Raw genomic sequence first — 18223 nt, forward strand, 5'->3', positions numbered from 1 at the left:
GACCAGACAGAGCTATACTGTTCTGATAATCATGGTAATCACCGAGTGTGAGACTGAGTGTCAGTAACAGCCGGCCGGTGTCTTTCTACTACAAAATGCATTTTCAGGGGGGTCGGTCGGTCGACATCCCATTAACGAGTTGGTAGGGGTAGTGAAGTTAGGGAACTATTTCATGATGAAAATATATGAATCCGCATATTGGAACTGTACGATTATGAAATTAAAGCTGATAAATGGGTTCTATCTCCTGATTGGATGAAATAGGCAACCCACCCGAAAATGTATTTTAGTTTATTAAGGGTTGGGGTCGGGGAGACATCCACTCTAATGATTACTATCACAATAGAGCTCCCAACTTTTTAACCAAAAAACGTTTTGTTTTAACGAAAAATATATATTCCTCTAATTTAATTTAAGTCATTGTAATAACTAGGTAACCATGCAGTCTCTGTCACTGTCTTCTAATCTAGCTAACCAGTAATCTAGATAACTAGTGTGTAACTGTGTATTCTCACTAGCCATTTTCCCTTTAACCCCTATAGCAAGATCTTTTGCTTGTCAGTGAGACATTGTGGAGACCAGATAGACATAACAAGAACTACAAATACATCAATGTCTTTAGTCTAAATGCCAGCTTGTTGTCAGTTTGGGATATCACATGTGTCACACGTGTGTATTACTACTGTATAAGGGAGGGAGGAGAAGGCCCTGATGTAAGTTTGTAGTAAGCATAAGCAAATCTAAGGCTAAGAGAAAACGAGTTTGAGACAGGGAGCAACGGTCTAACATGAATGTATATCTGTCTGTCTACTGTTTACTCAATCTTTGGCCGATGGGTTCCCAGATTGGTCTACTGATCACTGTATTAAAGCGTACATATAATTCATGCTTTACGAAATTATCAGTTTCTCCCTTGTTCCTGTGTCTTTGTTTTGGAATCTCTTAAACAAATAGGATATTTGTTATACTCTCGAATAGGCATCAAATAATTATTAGTGTAATCATTATTATTATTATTAACTTGATACTGTTGCATGCTTTAGTAATGTTACCTAAAAACAGTGGTTATGGACATAGACATACAAGCTCACACAAGCTCATGTTCTTCCCATCTTTTACTATGCAGTGATCCCACCAACATATGAAGTGGAACTGTGTAACAATGGATCCTACAGACTGGCAATACACTCACCAGAGACAATGGGAAAGCCTTGATCCAAGACAGAGGTCTGATTCCAGGGAAAATACAGAAAATGTCCTATATTGTGGTTATTCAGTGAACAACAAAAGGTCACATACCATGAAGGGTACTAATGCAGATTTGGAGTATCATAATCCTTCGTCCCATGATAGACATACCGGTAGGTCATACAGACCTATGTCAATCACGATCAATAACGTCACCACCCCAGAATGTGTCACGGACCCAGAAAGCGAACCAGAGGAACTGAGTAAGATAGATGAAGAGTTGGCAAGGAAGAGGAGAGAACTTCAACTGATTGAGAAGAAAATACTCCACAAGAAAACTACGGATGCTATAAAAACAACTGGACCATCCTTAAAAGCAAAGACAACATGTCAGATGTTTAAAGAAGATCGGGAAGAACTCTCGCATAGCATAGTGGACAGTTCTGTGAAAAATACTCCCTATATACCCTTTATCAGTACAGGAGAAAACTATATACCCTTTATAAGTACAGGAGACAAGGATGTAGGTTTATCCTGCAGGAAATGGTCTTCAGCCTACAACAATGGACCACTGAAAGAGAGGGTGAAAGTTATTTTGCAGCGAAGGTGGCCTGATGGGTTTCTTGCAAAGGTATGTGGTAACTTGATTTATTTGTTATATCTATGGAGACAGAACAGGCTTTGTGAATAACTGTAGTCTCGGGTTTCCAATCAAAATAAGCTATATGAGACACTGAACTGAAACAGGAAATTGGTATGCCACCTTCTGGAAAGCTGGGACTAGAGCCAATTCTTATCTATATATAGGGTTACAGTATTTTTATTTATTTTTGATGCGTGGCACTACTTTTAATACTCTGGTAGATATGGTGGCGCTAGATGTGAGCGTGAAGGCGCTTGAAGCTGTGAATGTCTAGAGCATGGGTTCCCAAACTGGTGCGTGCACCTCTTGTGGTGCGGGAACGCCCTCTAGGGGGTGCGTGACATGAAAAGGGTAATGGCGGTTTGTGGTGCACAAATGGCAAAATCCTGTAAACCACTGAGATGTTTCGGAGCTGTGGGAGTATACAGCAGCTGCATGTCTCTCAGTGCAGTGACATTCTGTGATTATTTGACATAATCATATAAAAAATATATATCATTTATGGCCAAATACAATGAGACTGAGCGTTGGGGGGTGCATGGCCAAAAGAGTTTGGGGACCGCTGCGTCCAGAGTCTAGTAACTAGACTCTAGACTCTAGTAGATAGATATTTACATATTTACATGCTTTCTTAAAGAACCCTGCTTGTGGCCCTTGCCCGGTTGTAATATACTAGAAGCTTGCACACATCTAGAGACTAGAGAGCATGGTCAGCAACATGCCACGTGTCTATGTGGCAGTGCGATCTGAGTGAGACAGACACACACAAACCGTACATTTTGAACGAAGGCAGACAGCGATCTATCTTTGGCCACTGGCACTGTTTTTTCCGTGCTGGGCAGGTTGTGTTGTTTCTGCGTGAATATCACGTGTCTGCTGTCTGTATATTTATGCATTATTATGGATAAATGGAGTAGTTGAAGACCCACAAAGCTGGGTTGAAAACGCAGAGGTAGAGTCTTTGACGTGTCGCGGCCGCAAAGTACAGGCGTAAACGGAACTTCTGCATAATCCGCATAGTACGTCACAGTCTATGACTTGGCCACCCGAACTGCTCACAAAGTCGGATGGCGCATTCGAATGGCAGAAAGGATACACCTAATGAGTTTCTGGCTATAGAAAATGCATAAAGTAATGAAAACATGCTGCACAGACCTCATACTTACTGACATTTAATGCTGTTAAGCCTTCATCGCCCTAAAGAAGGCTTCATAGCTGAAACTTTGATGGGTGATGATTATTAAATGTCAGCAACTATGAGGACTGAGGAATGTGTGGCTATTTCTTGGATTAATACATGTCCTACACTAGTACACACCATGTGTTCGAACGAACTTCCCCAGGTAGCTTATGTGTTTTCCGTTTTCTAATTTATATGTACTGAACAATTTTCTTTAAACTGTGCAGGCTTTCTCCACTCCATCTGACCACCTTTCATCACCTAATCATGTGGAGAAGACAAATACGTCGACCTTGAACAAAGATGACCATCCTCTAAAACTCAGAGTGAGAGCCTTGATGAACAGGCACTGTAATTCTGGTGTATTGGATTCACATGTGGAGGTTTGTAGTTCCTACAACTTTGTTAAATGTTCTTTAAAGGAGAATTCCATGCTAGAAGGCTTTCTTGCCTTTCTTACCTTTCTTTGTAGTCGTTACGTCCCCACCAAAGAGGTCCAGGTGTTTTTTCTGTGCAAAAACTCCTTATTGGCTATTTCCCCTACCATAAGCCCTCAATGAATTGCATTGAATTGAATGGGGCTATGGGGTGTTGTGCTAATTCGCTTATTTCCATCGAAATAAGTATTAAAGTGTGCCGCTTGGGATATTATTTACATTATGAAGAGAGGATATATACAAAATAATAATAATTTTGAGCGATGCAAATAAGCGAATTAGCACAACACCCCATAACCCCATTCAATTCAATGCAATTCATTTAGGGCTTATGGTAGGGGAAATAGCCAATAAGGAGCTTTTGCACAAAATAACACCTGGACTACAAAGAAAGGTAAGAAAGCCTTTTAGTATGGAATTGTGTACAGTATTTGTTAAAATGTCATTTTGATGTGGACATGCCCACCAGTTCATTAAGTATGCCTGGTTTGCCTGGTAGGTGGTGATGGGTCGGGTGGTGATCCACCTGAACTGAAACCAGGCCTACAGCCTACCTACAGTTATAGGATAAAGAGGGACTGTTTTTTTATTGGCATGTTTGACTGTCAAGGATTCAGCCTCCAGGAAGAATCCCTAAATACAAAAGGAAGACATAATTTCACTTGACCACAAAAAAATCACGGCACTATCTTTAAAATTCAAATCAACATTTTGGATATAATGATACTTTTATCCGCACAATGGTTTAAAGCTGGCCAAATGGACCCTTCTGGGGTCTTTGAGAACAACTAGTATTAGTGGACTGCTAATGTGCCATAGTGTCATTTATTATGACTCATAATAAATAAGTGTCATACATATTTTGAAAAAACCCTGGAGACTTGACATTCAGTAAGTGGGTGTCAAAATGAGAACATTATAATGGTGTGTAAAACAGAAAATCTAAAATTTGCCACAGACAACCTAAAACTTGCCACGGACAAGACCAAGTCACTGCCACAGACAGACATGTTGGTGACCCCTGGTCATTAGACATTCTTAATGTTTAACAACTCACACAAACAAAGCACACTTGAAAATGTATGGTTTATTGTTTTGTGTAGTTTTGAATTACATGACGCATGAAAGTGAACAGATAATGATATTGTCTTTTTTGTGCCCTTCGGTAGGTTCCTGACCCTGTTGTTAAACCACACTCTCTCGGCCAGAGCCCTAGTACCACAATTGTGGAAAATAACTTGGTTGTCAACAAATTCCAGCGCTTCCTCAGTGTACTTAACGAAGGGGTGGACATTGAGATGCTGACTAAATTAGTCAATGATGACAATGTACATCCTCCTACTGGTCAGGAGCTTCTGCATAGTCAAACCCCTGTTGTGAAGGAAAAGTCAGGTGAGTGCAAGAGTGACAGCCAAGGATTACAATGTGGAGCTGGGCAGATGGACCGTCGGTCTTGCAGTAAAGAGAGGAAGACTGAGCTACTCGATCAAGATATTTCCCATGGGGGATGTAAAAGAAAAATCCAGCCTGAGGAGAAATCTGCCCAGAATGATGATAGAGACAGTAGACAATTTGACCCTAGTCTAGGATCCAGGTCTCCCCCAGTGGTGGCAAAGAAACCCAAACTGGAGCAGCATCACGAACAGCTGCAAAACATTCTGAAGACAATTGGTTTGAGCCTGGATGCAGATGACTTGTGCAAACTAGCAGAACGTACACAGGAGAGGCTCTATGGCAGAAAGAATAAAACCAAATGGCGGTTGGACAGTACAGGGGAGAGCAAGAGAATTGAGCAGCACATACAAACTGTTCACAGTCATTCCCCTTCATCAACCTCAGTGTCTGACAGCCAAAGTTATAGTCCCTCTCTCACTATCATACCTACAGGGATAGCAGAGAACAAACACAAACTTCTGAATACCAACACACTCGATAAAAAAAGCAGAGAGCAAGAGAGAGAGAGAGTAAGAGGTGGTTATAGAGAACATTATATCATTTGTTCCAGGGGTGGCTCCTCTGATCCCCATCCCTCTCCAGAGGACTCAGAATATCATGTTTCCTTTCCTGATGTTGCTTCTGCAATTCCAACATACAATACTGCTGCTGCATCTACAATTCCAACATACATTTCTGGTGTTGCATCTGCAATTCCAACATACAATACTGATGCTGCATCTGCAATTCCAACATACATTTCTGATGTTGCATCTGCAATTCCAACGTACTATTCTGATGCTGGATCTGCAATTCCAACGTATCATTCTGATGCTGGATCTGCAATTCCAACGTACTATTCTGATGTTGCATCTGCAATTCCAACGTACTATTCTGATGTTGTATCTGCAATTCCAACGTATCATTCTGATGCTGCATCTGCAATTCCAACGTATAATTCTGATGCTGGATCTGCAATTCCAATGTATAATTCTAATGGTGCATCTGCAATTCCAACATACATTTCTCATGATGGTGCTTCTGCAATTCCAACATACAATACTGATGCTGCATCTGCAATTCCAACGTATAATTCTTCCTCCTATCCCCCTGTTTTTTGTAATTATTCAACTACTCCTTTATGTCCCTCTCCTGACACTGGAGCCTTGTTTGGCCAGGATTACCCTCATCCACATCCACCTGCTGGTTGCGACACTACACTTGGACTTTCTCACTTCAACACAGATCTGTCACTGATTGAGGGCCAAACTGGACAGAGATCAAGCCGTTTCCTCCACGTCATTAATACTGAGGAGTCTACGGGTACTATGGGAATCTTGGACAACTCCCGAACGGCCGATCGAGTCCAGGACAAAAATAACACCTTTCCCAGGTTGAAACAGAGGCCAAATCACTGTACGGGTTCATTCGTCGCACAGCCAAAGGGCATCGACAAATCAATTTCCCAGCGCGAATCCATAAAAATTGCTAAGAAAAAAGAAACGAGGAAAAGAGTACAAGAAGAGAAAAGGATAATACGGCAAGGACGAGCAGAGAGGCGGAAGTTAAAGAAAACTGACAAGTGGCTTAGAAAGTACATACGCCTTGCAGATTCAAACCGTGATAACTACTCTGATGTGAAGCAGCAAAAGACTTTGAAGCGCCTACAACAGAAGCAACAAAGAATTGCATCTCTGAGAGAAGAGAAGCATCAAGACATGATTGTATCACTCTCTAGTCAGGTTCCCAAAAAAAACCTTTAGAAAATGGACCTGTATTGAGGAAATAATGTGTTTTTTCTATATGATTTGTATGTGCTGAATCCATTTCTGCCGTATGCCGAGTGGCAGAAATTCCGTTTCGTCAGAAATTGAGGAATTAGGTTGGTGAAAGGGCCGTTCTCCCCGTATCCCCTAGGGTAGGTACCCTCACAAAAACATGCAGTAATCCTGGTCTCTAAACTGCCTCCCCCTGGCCAGCCGGGGCGTCTGATGGAGGGGAAAGTAACTGGTTAGAATAACGTGTTCCTTCCACGCGCTACGTCCAACCAGGGAAACTCCCCCTTGTCGGGTGTAAAGGAGCGACTTGGACACTCCCCAGGTTGGCGGAGGGTGTGTAGAGCCCAGGATCACATTAGATAAAGGGGTGAAAATCATGGGATAGAAATTATACTTAAAAAAATAATAATTGAGGAATTGGCATAATTAATCACCAAAACTGGAAATGGCTATTATTCTGATGAAATCAAGCAATTAATCTATCATAAACACATATTTTGCCATTGCCATAATTTTCACAACTTTGTAATAGCTAGGCAAAAACTAGGAAATATAACAATAATTGACAAATCTCCATCAAATGCCATAGGTAGGCCTACTTAATTTGATGTTTCTGTATTAGGTCATGAATCAATTTCTGTTTTATAATAAGGTGTAGAAGTTTAGTAAATATTAATACTACGTAATAACTGGTTCCAAAAAACTGAAACCCTCAATCGAATCCCTGGTAGCCTGGTTTCCAGCCTGATTTGCTGCGTTCCATGAAGAAGCCCTAAGCGTAAAATAAAAGGGTAAAATGAACATCTCAGAGTTGTCCTAAACTTTTATTATACCATTTGAAAAACTGACATACAAACTGGCTGTCTTCAATAGAATTCAGTCAAATGGCAAAAACCCTGAACAGTGAACACTCCACATTTCACCTGTTAAATGTTATTTATTATACATTTCACAACTAGTGTAACTAATTACTATTGAATAACAGCTTGGGTAATTCCAATTTTAGACATTATCTACTCCACTACATCTGAGGTAAATATTGTATTTTCCTGTTTATTATGCATTTGTCTGGTGTATGTCTTATTTGTCATGTCTATAAAAAACCCAATTAAAATTAATATTATAAAGAAAACAAGACAAAATATATTGTATTTCCATTTCAGGTTTACATTATAAATATAAAACATGCATGAACTGATATGATTATTTATGTAATATACTAGGTTAATAAGGCTACCCAGCAGCACCTGAATTAATTCAAATCAGTCCCATCTTTACCAGCTGCTAGGTAGCCAGGGTATGTGATTTGTGTTAAATAGCTATATTCTGGTTTCAGGTCGGGATACTGTATTGTATCCAATCAACAGTGTTGATGACTTGAGTACAGTATAATGACAAAGAAATGAATAGACAAAATTGATACTGGAACACAAAAAATTAAGCTGATAGTTGGGGTACCCGGAGGGCATAACCATACTGGTTAACAAGCTAAAAGCAATTGGTTTCGATAGCACATCAGTGAGCTGGATGCAATCCTACCTGGAGGGGAGAGAACAGATGATGGAGGTGAATGGGACACTGCACCCCCCCTCCCCCTCCCAGTGAGCTGTGTTTACTGTTCCTAATATATGTAAACGACATGACATCAGCTTGTGACTGCAACTTGTTCCTGTTCGCAGATGACTCGGCACTGCTAGTCTCGGACAGGAACAAACTGCAGGTTGAAAAGTCCCTCAGCTCTGAACTCGGTAGAATCTATACCTGGCTCGCTGATAACAAACTATCTTTACACCTGGGAAAAACTGAATCCATTCTCTTTGGATCTAATAGTATAATCTCAGCAAGGCAAATTTTCCCCCTCACTGTATATGTCCCTTTTTACCTAATTTATGATGAATTCCTGTTCTGTTCTTTGACTATATAGAAGTGTCTATTTGTACGTCTCTAAATGTTTTAATGAATTCAACAAGGTGGACCCTCTTGTAAACAAGTGTAATGCTTCATTGGGTTGTCCACTCACAGTTAACAGTCTTTGTATTGAGTTTGTGCTTGAAATGTACTGTAATTCTGCAAACTTTTAATACATATTTAAATCAATCAATCATTAGCAGTAGCAGATGTGCCCACCACACTTTTTTGACTTGAGATCTACTTTCAAAACTTGGCAATATTATAACAGAGAGAAAGTAGTAGGCCTACCCATTTATCATAATATTATTTATTTTTGCAGATTTACCACTTTTGCTAATTTTACGGTTTTAACTACAACCCAACTGAAAATGTAGTGTGTGTGTGTGTGTGTGTGTGTGTGTGTGTGTGTGTGTGTGCGCGTGTGTGCGTGTGCGTGTGTGTGTGTGTGTGTGTGTGTGTGTGTGTTTGTGTGCGTGTGCGCGCGCGTGTGTGTGTGTGCACTCCGTCCAGATGGGGGCGTCGTATTTATTTGCAATCTGTATTCTTTCAACACCAGTATGGCTAACTCAAAACCATAGGGCTTAGGCTACGGCTAACGCGGCTAACTTTCTTCCTCACAAATTTTTACTGTGCAACCAACTGCAACTATATGTGCAACTATATGTGAAATGGAAATATGATGTTTCGTTGGAAATGCGACTGAAGTCTGAAGAGGCTCGTCTGGACAGTTAAGGTGAATAATCAATAATGTTTCATTTAAAGAGACTACCATACAGGACCGGCCGGGGGTATGTAATAGAGATTAGGCTATTGAGTTAATTAGACAACCCTAGTTGGTGAGTTAATAAAATAATAATAAAACTTTATTTGTATAGCACCTTTCATGACATGAAATGCAGCTCAAAGTGCTTTACAGAAAAATGGAGGATAAAAGAAAAGCAAGTATGGGGTGGGGGGGGGGGGGCTTTATAGATTATATTATACGGGGCCAGTTTCGAATTGCAGCCGTCCGTATAGGTGCCCTTTGAGAGCGGGTTTGAAGGAGTCAAGGGATTCGCATGGCGCGTTCCATATTTTGGTGCCATAGGAGCGAAAATAATTTAGTCCCTTGTTGTTTGTGCCGAATCTGGGTTGTACATGGTTCGTTGCACTCCCTCTGGTGTGGGTGTGGACCCTATGGTGTGGACTTTGTTAACATTAAGGAAGTATCTAGACAGCTGGGTATCTTGGTGGTGTATCGAATCTTGTGGACCAGACCCATTGCAAGATGCTTCACGCAACACATCGCTCTGTTTTTACTAACCTACGCTATGGATCAGAAGTTCAGAACTACAACTAGAGGTGCACAGTCTTCTGGAAGACTGGCCACCTATGGGAGAAGAGTAGGTTGGCAATGTGGTGACTTGTGTTCTGCTGGAGATCAGAATACAATCATATCATGGGTAATAGGATAGGTAGGTACTATAGAGACATCTCAGCACCTCAATTCAATTGTCTATTTTGACCAAAATGATTACAACTCATGTTTTCCTCTTGTTTTACTACACAGTAATATCCAACCAACATATGAACTGGAATAGAGTAAACGACAATGAATCCTACAGACTGGCAATACACTCAGACAATGGGAAAGCCTTGATCCAAGACGGAGGACTGATTCCAGGCAAAAGACAGATGTCCAATAACATCACCCCAGGAAAGGCCAGAGACCCAGATGGTGAACCAGTGGAACTGAGTAATGTAGATGGAGAGTTGGCAAGGAAGTTGAGAGAACTTCAACAGATTGAGGAGCAGATAAGTCTGAAGAAAGCTACCATTTCTATGAAAACAACTGAGCCATTTTTTAAAGCAAAGACACCATATCAGATGTTTAAAATTGACCGGGAAGAGGATCTCTCACTTAGCAAAGTGGACAGTTCTGTGAAAAATACCCAGCCCTTTATGAGCACCAGCGGAAAGTATGTAGGTTCCTCCTGCAGTACATGGTCTTCAGCCTACAACAATGGACCACTGAAAGAGAGGGTGAATGTCATTTTGCAGCAAAGGTGCCCGGGTCGTTTTCTTGCAAAGGTATGTGGTAGGTTGATTTGTATCTATGGAGACAGAACAGGCTCTGAATAGTAGTCCCGTATTTTTATACCTGTTTCAATTTCCAGTTCATTGCCCTATCGCTTCATTTAAATGGCTAGGCAGCAGATTTTAATGGGAAACACATGAAGGTGTTATTTGTGTTTTTCGGTCAAATCTGCTGCCAAGCCAATCAATGCCACCTTCTGGAAACCTGGGACTACAGCTCATTAATATATACTGTATTTATGTACATATTTTGCTTTATCAAAGAACACTGCCTGTTTGATATATTCAATTTGTAAATAATAGCTAAAATATTGAGTGATTAGTCAGGAACTATGAGGACTGAAGAATGTGTCACTATTTCTTTGATTAATACATGCTTTACACACCATGTTTTTTTGTGTTGTATACAGATGTACACATACAGTATCTGTACTATTTCTTTAAAGATGGAGTGTGTGATGTCTCGGCCTAGGGGAACCGAGACAACATAAAGTGTGGAAAACCGACCTTCCCAGCTCCCAAGAAAACCGCTGTCCAAACAGTTTACTTTTCGATGTTTTCTTTTTATTTGTTCTCTTCACTTCAGGCAACGGGTACAAAATCTCCAAGAGCGGAGGACTGAACATCAAAACAAAACTAGGAAGAAAAAGTGAATGCTTGCCTCAATGGATTCAAAACCAAAATACAATCGCTAACCTCCCTGTCAGAAAACAATATATAAACGGAAAACAGCCCCCCTCCCTTATCTTTAGATGAGAGCCATAGCCTAGCGGAGCAGAACTTGGCAGGAGGCCCTGTTCAAGTCGGACTGTTATCTGTTAGCTACATACTGGATCAAGTGAGGCAGACAGCCTTTTAAACTTGGTGGCGTCGTCCTCTGTGCACCAATCTGGCGAGGCTGCGTCTGTTCCTGGTACTCCCCCTGTTACAATCACCCACTCACACGCGAGCCTGCACACACAGGCGTGCGGCCGTGCGCGCACACACGCAGACCAGTGCCATGATTTTTTTCCACCCTAAAACAAGATCATCGGGTATTATAAGGAGGAAGAACTTTTTCCAAAAAGTGTACAGTATTTGTTAAGGGTACACAGTGTATACAGGCCCAGGTATGTCCCAAACCGCCCCCTTACGTCCGCCACTGCTAGCCTGCTTGAAAAGCCTAAAAAATGGCATTTAAGAAATATGGCCAGACTGGCACCCTCTCTAGATGTTTTTAAAACACAGCTTAATTAAATGGGGCGGCTGTGGCTCAGAAGGTAGAGCAGGTCGTCCAATGATCCATGGGTCAGTGGTTCGAATCCCGGCTCCTCCTGTCTACATGTCGAAGTGTCCTTGCAGGGCAAGACACTGAACCCCATATTGCTCCTGATGTGCTGGTTGGTACCTTGCATGGCTTCCGCCGCAATCGGTGTATGAATGGGTGAATGTAATGCGTCACCCAATCTATGTAAAGCGCCTTGGATAAAGGCGCTATATGAATGCACCATCGCTAGGGACACATGCATCAGTAAGCACGAACTGGGGATGGCAATGAAGGACCGGAAAGTCTGGCGTGGCATTGTGAAATCCATGATGAAAAATGATGATGATGATAAATAAAGTTGATTATTATTAAAATAGTGTAATGAAGCATTTTCATTCTAACTGCAGGCCTTTTCCAGTCCATATGACCACCGTCCAGTACCCAATCCTGTGGAGAAGACAAATATGTCGACCTTGAACCAAGATGACCATCCTCTAAAACTCAGAATGAAAGCTTTGATGAACAGGCGCCGTAGTTCTGGTGTATTGGATTCACACGGGGAGGTTTGTAGTTTTGTTGAACACACCAAAAACTTTATCATGCCAACACTTATCTATTGTTCAATTCCCCTTTTCTTCCTGAGACCGATAAAAAATATATATAATATATATATATATATATATATATATATATATATATATATATATATATATATATTGCCATATACTGGGTTTTTTAGGACGGGGGTTCCCGTCCTAAATGGGTTAATTACTGTAACTGAGCATCTTTAACAAACGGTGATCTTTTCTTTCATGTGCCTTTCGGTAGGTCCCTGTTGTGAAAACACACCCTCCCAGCCAGAGCCCCAGTACCACAGTTGCGGGAAATGACTTGGTTGTCCAAGGATTCCAGCGTTTTCTCAATGTACTTAACAAAGTTGTGGACATTGAAGTGCTGACTAAAATAGTCAATGATGACAAGGAGCATCACCTTACTGGTCAGGAGATTTTGCATAGTCAACCACCTATTGTGAAGGAAAAGTCAGATGTTTGCAAGAGTGACAGTCAACAATTACAACGTGGAGTTGAGCAGAAGTACTGTCAGTCTTACAGTGAAGAGAGGAAGACTGAACTACGCAATCAAGATAATCGGGGAGTTAAAAGAAACATCCAGCGTGAGGAGGAATCTGTCCAGAGTGATGATGCAGGCAGCCGCAAACTTGTCTCTAGTCGTATATCCAGGTCTCCCCCAGGGGTGGAGAAGAAGAAACTCAAACTGGAGCAGCATCAGGAAGATCTCCAAAGCATTCTGAAGACAATTGCTTTTAGTTTGGATGCAGAAGACATGTGCAAACTGACCGAACGCACACAGGAGAGGCTCTATGGCAGAAAGAATGAAACCAAACAGAGGTTGGACAGTACAGGGGAGAGCAAGAGAATTCAGCAGCACGTACAAAGTGATCACAGTCGTTCCTCTTCGTCGACCTCAGTATCTGACAGCTCTAGTTCTAGTCCCTTTCACCATCAGCATTCCCCCAGCAAAACCTTCAAGGATAGCAGAGAACAAACACAAACTTCTAACTCTAGACAAAAAAGCAGAGATCAAGAGAGAGATGGTAATAGGGACAATAATATAATTAGTTCCAAAGATGTCTCTCCTGATCCCTCTCCAGAGGACCCAGAATATCATGTACCTTATCCTGATACTGAATATGCAATTCCAACATACATTTTTGATGCTGCATCTGCAATTCCAACTTACAATTCTGGAGCTGCATCTGCAATTCCAACATACAGTCCTGTCCAGCACTCAGAGTACACTGCCTACCACACTTACCATAGTAACGGTGCTCCCTCCATAGCTTGGAACTATGGGCCCTACTCCTATCCCCCTGGTTTTTGTAATTCAGTGAATAATTTATGTCCCTCTAACTTTGGAGCCTTGCCTGCCCAGGTTTACCCTCATCCACATCTGCCTGCTGCTCCCAACAATGCACTTGGACATTCCTGCCAAACCGGACCACAATCAGGCCCTCAGTACCGCCACGTCATCAATACTGGGAGGTCTAATGGCACTGTCCGCTATCTGACACAAGTCAACATAAAACCGCAAGGGCAAATGCATCAAGTGCAGACAAGGTATTTACATTCTGGGATCACTACAAATACCCTTCGTCCAGAGCAGCCTGTAGTGGCCGGCACAAATGTACAGCAGAAGAAGACAGCAACCCACGTCATCAATACTGAGACGTCTAGTGGAACAGTTTTCTGTCAACAACTAAATAAAAAACAAAAAAAGAGAACAAAAAAATCAATACGTAAAGCAAATAGAAAAAGAAACAGGATGAATAAAATGCAGGAACAGCCAAAAGCAATTAAAAAAATGCAGAGGAAAATTGAACAATCTAAAGTAAGGGAATTAATGACTCCAGCTGTAGCTCTAGGTAGTATCTCTGAGAACAGTCAAAAGGATCCAGCTCAAATGCAGTCAAGTAATTCCCTTTGTGGGATCACTACAAATACCCTTTGTCCAGAGCCACCAGAAGAGGGCACAGAAGTACAGCAGAAGACAGCAACTCACGTCCTCAATACTGAGACATCTAGTGGAACTGTTTTCTGTCAACAACTAAACCAAAAACCAAAAAAGAGAACAAAAAAATCAATACGTAAAGCAAATAGAAAAAGAAACAGGATGAATAAAATGCAGGAACAGCCTAGCACTGATGTGCAAGTACAAGAAAATGAAAGGGATATAATCCACGTCATCAATACTCGGAGTCAGTCTAGTGGAACTGCCCACTGTCTGACACAACTCACTGAGATGAAAATAGACAAGATGGAATTCGCCACATTTGAAGCATATAAATATGCAGTATGTAAACAATATAAAGAAATGCAGAAGCTAGAGAGCACAGCAAGTTGGATTAAAATGTATATTCGAGTTGCAAAATCGAACCGTAAGGAGTACTCTGAATCGGCGCAACAGGAGAATTTAAAAAAACTTTTAAGGAGGAAACGGAGAATTGATATTTTGAGAGAAGAAAATAAACAAGAATTAGATGCCCTTAATTCATATCCGCTTGATAAGTTTCGCACAGAAGCAAAGCAGTTGGAGGGAGAATTGCCAACTGTCTTGTTCAAGTCAGATCTGTCACTGAGCCAAACTGAACAGCATCAGGGCCATCGTTATTGCCACACCAGTAATACTCTCACCGATGTGAACATACAAAGAAAAGAAGCGAAAATAGCAGAACAAAACGAAATGACTCTAGCAGCCTGCAGCTCTGTAAACGATGAAAAGGATCCAGCTCAAATGGGAAAAAGTAAATTCCCTTCTGGGAACACTACAAATAACCTTTCTCCAGAGCTGCCTGGAGAGGATAAATCTGAGGCAGGGCAGATGGAACGAGCATTGCCAACAGAAGAGCAAATAAAGGCAAATCTGAAGAAAAAGGTGAGCAAACCTTTTTATATGGTCTCTTTCATACTAGCATTTACACATTTTCATCATTTCAACTGATTTAATGTTTCCACTATGTCAGTAGTTTTCAATCAGTGGTCTGAGGACCACCAGTGGACCAGGTGGTCCCCAGCTAAATTATGGAAAGTAGAGTTACATTTTTGTTAAACATCTGTATTACTAAGTTAATTTACAAGAAGTCTACACAATTGGAGAATGTAAAATAATTGTTATTTTGGTCAATGTTTGCCTGTTATCTCTCCTGGACAAAATCTTAATCAAGGACAACAAAATATACTTTAGTTTTTTTTTGGGTCTGCACATGCATAAAGTGAGTGGCAAAGTGAGTTTAACATTGTTTAATGTAATTTAATGCAATGAGATAGCACTATTCTGTTTGGATGTACGGGCTGTCAAGCCCAGAAAGTAGTTTTTTGCCACTCAGTTAGGCAGTTCTCACCTAACGTATGATGATGATGTCATGCACATCGTAGACGTCCTCTAGTCCTGAGTATTCTCCTTGGCTCCTTCAGCATTTAAAGTTGACATCAGGCATGACGGAGGGTGTGTGTCTACATCTCATCCAAGCCATCTGCTAGTTAGTATTGCACAAATGACTCGATAGGGATTTGTCCCTTTTTAAAAACGTTCATAATGTTGCACTAGTGACATTAATATGAGCCGAAGTTTATAATATGATTTTAAATACCGTATATAGAGTATGACGTTGTGCTACTTTTAACCATTGAACACGCCATCGTTAATGGTCACTTGACAGCTCATATAGAATAATTTAACAGTTGTAGCATGCATCATGGGAATAGGGTGCCGCACATTGATTTTCTTTGTTTTCTGGTAAACAAAACGACAACAATTCATGCATGGTGTCGTAAAGTGATGCCTGAGGCCCTTGACCAAGTGGGGAAATATGACACCTTGGGGTTCATTTGACATTGACAATCATTTGACATAGATTTATTTTGTTATTCCAATGTTTAGCTTGCAGCATTTAATCAGAAGATGAAGCAGCAGGTCCAAAAACCAACAGAAACTCAGCCTGATGCAAATGACTGGTGAATGTAAGTTAAACCGCTCTACTACACATTCAGTGAATTATTCCAAGTCGAATGTTTTTGTGTTTTTAAAACGTATAGCTCATACCAAGGTGCATGAGCTTGATGTAGCCTAACTACAGATATAGACCAACTCATTTTTATATACCGTATATCATACAGAGCCTGTCAAACATTTGGACTCAAGGTTTATGCTTACTTGCCATGGCTTGCAACCCCCTTGCTTACAGGTTGTTGCTGCTGGCTAGCCCTTGAAGGGAGCAAGGAAGCAAACCCTAAGTGTAACTGTTCTCCTGTCAGAACACAGCCTCCCCATCACCGTGACTCCTACTGGGCCTCTTTCTTCATGGGCAGCACCCTAATTGTTATGCACAGTATTTGGGTATTTGTTACGTACAGTATTTGGGTGCTTAGAATTGTCAACATTTCTCGAAAAAAGAAATGGTTTTTCGAATAGTCAAAAATAAATAAATTAAGTCTAAGCATTTAAACTGTTCCTCATTTTACTGGACACCAAATGGATTGATTGATTGATTGATTGATTGAAGGAATACTTCAAGGTAGTACAGTCAAAAGGTTATGCTAAAATTATAACACAAAAAGCCCAGGAGGCTTGTTTCCATTGTGGTTCATTGTACTCAATACATACATCATTAATCTTCTTCAAGGAAACCTGGGGGACCCCAGGACCCCATTTTTCAGGCAACATCACCCCACAAGAATCACATTTGAACTTGGGACCCTGGTCCCTGCACCCTGACAAGCACTTGGAATTATAGGCCCTACTGGATTGTCTATTTTCACAATATTTTCCTCTTAGGTAATATTTGACCATTTTTATAATGTTTTTAAGGTATTAAAAAGGTCTTAAAAGTTAATCAATTTTCACTTTAGGGAGATTCACACTGATTCAAACTGTTCCTGAATGCGATTTCCTGGTCCCTGCTGTCCATGATTCACATCGGCCTTGATTCTTCCACACCAGAGTACACTTCATTCAACTGTGTTCAATGCTTTCACATTGCATCGATCCGTATCCGAGTACACTTCAATCGGTCCTGAGACTACCTCCATACAGTCCCGGGAATGGTTGGGTGATCCTCTGGGGAACGGTACGCAGCATTCACACTACCACAGCATCTGCCAAGTGCGCACCCGGGACCATAGTTGCTGTGAATCTGCCCTTAGATTAGAAATGTGCAGATACCCTTTTATACACTTTGAGTGAGAAAACAGTGTTGCACTTTGACACTTTGACTCACCTCCTCACCTTGCAGTTTAATGACGAGATAACACATTTGTGTATTTTTGTACATAAATTAAAAGTAAAATAAACATCTCAGTTTATATCAGATTAATCAACAGTATCTTAAACCTAAACCATTCAATGTCAGCAAAATCGACAACATCACACAAACTGACTGTCTGACAGAATTCAGAAATGACAGAAACCCTGAACAGTGAACACCAGTTCACTAACATCATCTGTTAGTAGATTGTACTTGTAATTAATATTAAATACCAGTCATAGTATTTGAGATATGATCATTAGACTACACATATCTACTCCACTACATCTGAAGCAAATATTATATTTACTTTAAATTGTTAATAATAATAAAAAAAAGATACATAATTAAATTAACATTTTTAACAGCTCAGCTGCAACATTAAAATGAACACATGATGAATTACAAATGACAATCCATAGGATTTTTAAATGGGCTGTTTAGCACAACAAGTAGGCTAGTCTACTGTCTACTATAAAACTATTATTACTTAACTGTACTGGTTTGTT

At 40.7% G+C, this 18223-nt stretch overlaps 2 protein-coding genes across 2 annotated transcripts; both read left to right on the top strand.

Moving 5' to 3' along the window:
* Window positions 1-1378: 1378 nt before the first annotated feature.
* LOC308312387 (uncharacterized protein) lies at window positions 1379-6645 on the top strand (the record flags this gene model as incomplete). The annotated part of the gene is made up of 4 exons (XM_080758991.1): window positions 1379-1819; window positions 3239-3394; window positions 4618-5412; window positions 6061-6645. The coding sequence occupies 4 exons, from the start codon at window positions 1379-1381 to the stop codon at window positions 6643-6645; spliced, it is 1977 nt and encodes a 658-aa protein (XP_080615117.1).
* Window positions 6646-9160: 2515 nt separating this feature from the next.
* On the top strand, window positions 9161-16870 carry LOC308310103 (uncharacterized protein). Its single transcript, XM_080756208.1, has 6 exons — window positions 9161-9304; window positions 10121-10641; window positions 12301-12456; window positions 12722-15346; window positions 16352-16431; window positions 16656-16870. Exons 2-5 carry the CDS (start codon window positions 10138-10140, stop codon window positions 16427-16429), a joined length of 3363 nt encoding a protein of 1120 aa, XP_080612334.1. The 5' UTR covers window positions 9161-9304; window positions 10121-10137; the 3' UTR covers window positions 16430-16431; window positions 16656-16870.
* The last annotated feature ends 1353 nt before the right edge of the window (window positions 16871-18223 follow it).

The sequence above is a fragment of the Protomyctophum bolini genome, assembly GCF_963924005.1.
Source record: "Protomyctophum bolini genome assembly, chromosome: 3".
Classification (NCBI taxonomy): Eukaryota; Metazoa; Chordata; class Actinopteri; order Myctophiformes; family Myctophidae; genus Protomyctophum; species Protomyctophum bolini.